Raw genomic sequence first — 2,622 nt, 5'->3', positions numbered from 1 at the left:
TCATATCATCTCTTGTGAATACTATACTGAGACCTGAAGAGACAACGGTAACCGAGAGTCATGCTAATACTGATTTTTTTTAAATCGAACCATTCAAGAGGATGATCAAAAAGGGGGAATGGGTGAAATAAATTTTCAGCCCCAAGATAGAGCCATTCCTGCCTATCAGGTTAACAAACTGAAACTCAGGTAACTTGTAAATGCTCTGCTTGACCAGAAACACAGTAGGTTTAGTCAGCCAATCCCCAAACACCAAGCCTCAAAGAGGACTTCAACTCTCTCCACTGTGACCTCGAACTCTCAATTAAGTTCTTCTTTCAAGTTTATTTCTTAACTTTCAAGCAAAAGACCTTTTAGGCAAAGTATCAGATGGTGGGAATCAAAACTACCTCCTCAAGCAATAAGGACTGCCCTAGTCAGCCAGACCCCACCCATGACAATGATCGACCACACCTTTACTGCCTTAGGTACCCACTGACCTTTGTCCCACATTTTCCTTGTATAAACTTGGAAGTATTTTTGGCATTTCGGAGAGTCTTTGAGATGCTAGTCGGCTGTCTTCCTTGTGTTGGCCTCACTGAAATAAATTCCTCTCTTGTTTCACTACCATTTGTTGCTCTGCCTTTGGATTTTGTCAGCAGCGAGTGGCTGAACCTAGTCTGTTTGGGACCTCCAGAGTCTGGTGCTCTTGTGTCCCTATGCCCTCGCAAGAAGCCAACTCTGGGCTCTATACTTACTTCCTTGTTCCTTATTTATTTTCCGTTTTTTTCTCTTCCTTGTCCCTTATTCTTTATCCTATAAAAGCTTCCTGTCTCCTGCCACCCTTGGGACCAGAGACTGCCTACGTCGGGAGATATTAAGTAGTTTGTTTTTATTACCTGTTAAAAAGAAACAATAGACCGCAAATGGACTCACTTTTGCTAAGCACCATCGAGACTTAAAACCTAACCTAGTTGCAAATTCAGCCTCTCCCAAGATTGTAGTCTTAAACCAATTATTTGGGAATTTCCTGATCAGCACTAGTGAGGTAATCTGTACTTTAATAAGACCCCCTGTCTTCCCCTAAGGAAAGGTAAACTGATGAATGATCAACTCTTTTAACTTCCCTGTCACACCTTCCGACTATAAAATCCTTCCATTTTGTAGTTCCCCGGAGCTCCTTTCTACTTGCTACCTGGGGTGCTGCTGGGTTCATGAATAGTTGATTAAAGCCAAATTTACTTGAATTTTGTTAACACACCCAAATTGTGTTTTTTTAAAATCATTTTGTAACACTAGTAATCTGTTAGAGATAAATACTGAAATATTCATAGATGAAATGATGAGACTTGCTTTAAAATTAGTCTACTGGATGGGGGAAAGACCGATTAAACAAGATAGAATGGCATATGTTGATTATTGTTGAAATTGACTAATGGATACATGAGGGGGTCATTATACTATTCTTTCCAGTTCTGTGAATGTTTGAAATGTTCCATTAACAAAAAAAGAAAAAATATGGTGCTTTTCAATCATAGAATTTCAACACAGTCATGACTCCCGTTTCCTTCTTTGATAACACGGATCGACTATAGGAGCACTATAATCATAAGGACATTGTGAGGAACAGTGTAAACAAAAAGTGCCTTATAAAATGCTGTTTTATTTTTACTTACTATTATTACTATGATTGCCAACACTAATTAGTTGCCTGCAATCGTTCCCTCCTCCTCTCCCTGTAATGGTTTATTCCACTCTTCCTCCGGTTATTTCCCATAGTTCCTTCCTCCTACTTCCCGCACTAACACCCCTCCCGCATCCCCAATGGTTTAGCCCGGCTTCCCCGAGGAAACCCCGAGGGGCGGAGCCAGAGTTAACCGCGAGCGGCCCCGGCTCCCTCTCCCTAGACCTTTTGGATCGCTCCACATTTGGGGGTGGGCCGGTAATCACGGGGCAGGGCGCGAGTCCCGGGCTCCGATTGGTCAGCACCGAAGTAAACATCCGGCAGGGTGGGGCGGGGCCGGAAGTGGAAAGGGAAGGCGGTGGCTGAGGCTGTTCGGGAGGTTCCGGACTCGGAGTCGGTGCCTCCAGGTGCCATGGGCAGGGCTGAGGCGCGCTGAGGGGGACGCCGGGTGCTGAAGGGGACGCGGGGCTGGGCCATGGCGGGTGCTAGGGCCGCCGCCGCCGCCTCGGCGGGGCCGTCGGCTTCTTCGGGCAACCCGCCGCCGCAGGAGCCGGGGCTCGGGGAGCTGCTGGAGGAGTTCTCCCGGACTCAGTACCGGGCCAAGGACTGCAGCGGGACGGGCGGCTCTAAGGTGAGTTCGGAGGTGTAAAGAGCACAAAGAGAGCTCCTTGGCTTGAACAGTTACAGAAGAAAGGCGGAGGTCAGGTGTGAGAGGAAGGAGAGGGAAGTTCCCAGGGTCTGGATCCGGAGAGTTAAGGGTCGGGTTCAAAAACCGAAAAAGGAAGAACTGGGGTCAGAGTGAGCCAAGGAAGGACGTCCTTTGGCTTGAGACAAGGCGTTTGGGGGTCAAGGATCAGAGCTGAGGGACCATGTTCAGACATGAGAGAGGGGGAGCTGAGGAGGGTTATTCCCGTGCATCAGGTATGGGTACAAAAGCCGCCCCCCCCCCCCCCCCCCCC

General features: G+C 47.7%; 1 protein-coding gene across 1 annotated transcript in view; it reads left to right on the top strand.

Moving 5' to 3' along the window:
* Positions 1-2,010: 2,010 nt before the first annotated feature.
* MTMR14 (myotubularin related protein 14) overlaps positions 2,011-2,622 on the top strand; it is a 46,899-nt gene continuing 46,287 nt past the window's right edge. The window contains exon 1 of the mRNA XM_040628509.1: positions 2,011-2,294. Coding sequence (XP_040484443.1) covers positions 2,139-2,294 — 156 coding nt within the window. The 5' untranslated portion in view covers positions 2,011-2,138. The remainder of the gene's footprint in view (positions 2,295-2,622) is intronic.

Source organism: Ursus maritimus, unplaced genomic scaffold, assembly GCF_017311325.1.
Source record: "Ursus maritimus isolate PB19 unplaced genomic scaffold, ASM1731132v1 scaffold_14, whole genome shotgun sequence".
Classification (NCBI taxonomy): Eukaryota; Metazoa; Chordata; class Mammalia; order Carnivora; family Ursidae; genus Ursus; species Ursus maritimus.
The sequence above is the reverse complement of the archived record's forward strand: the minus strand, read 5'-3'. Positions and strand labels throughout refer to the sequence as shown.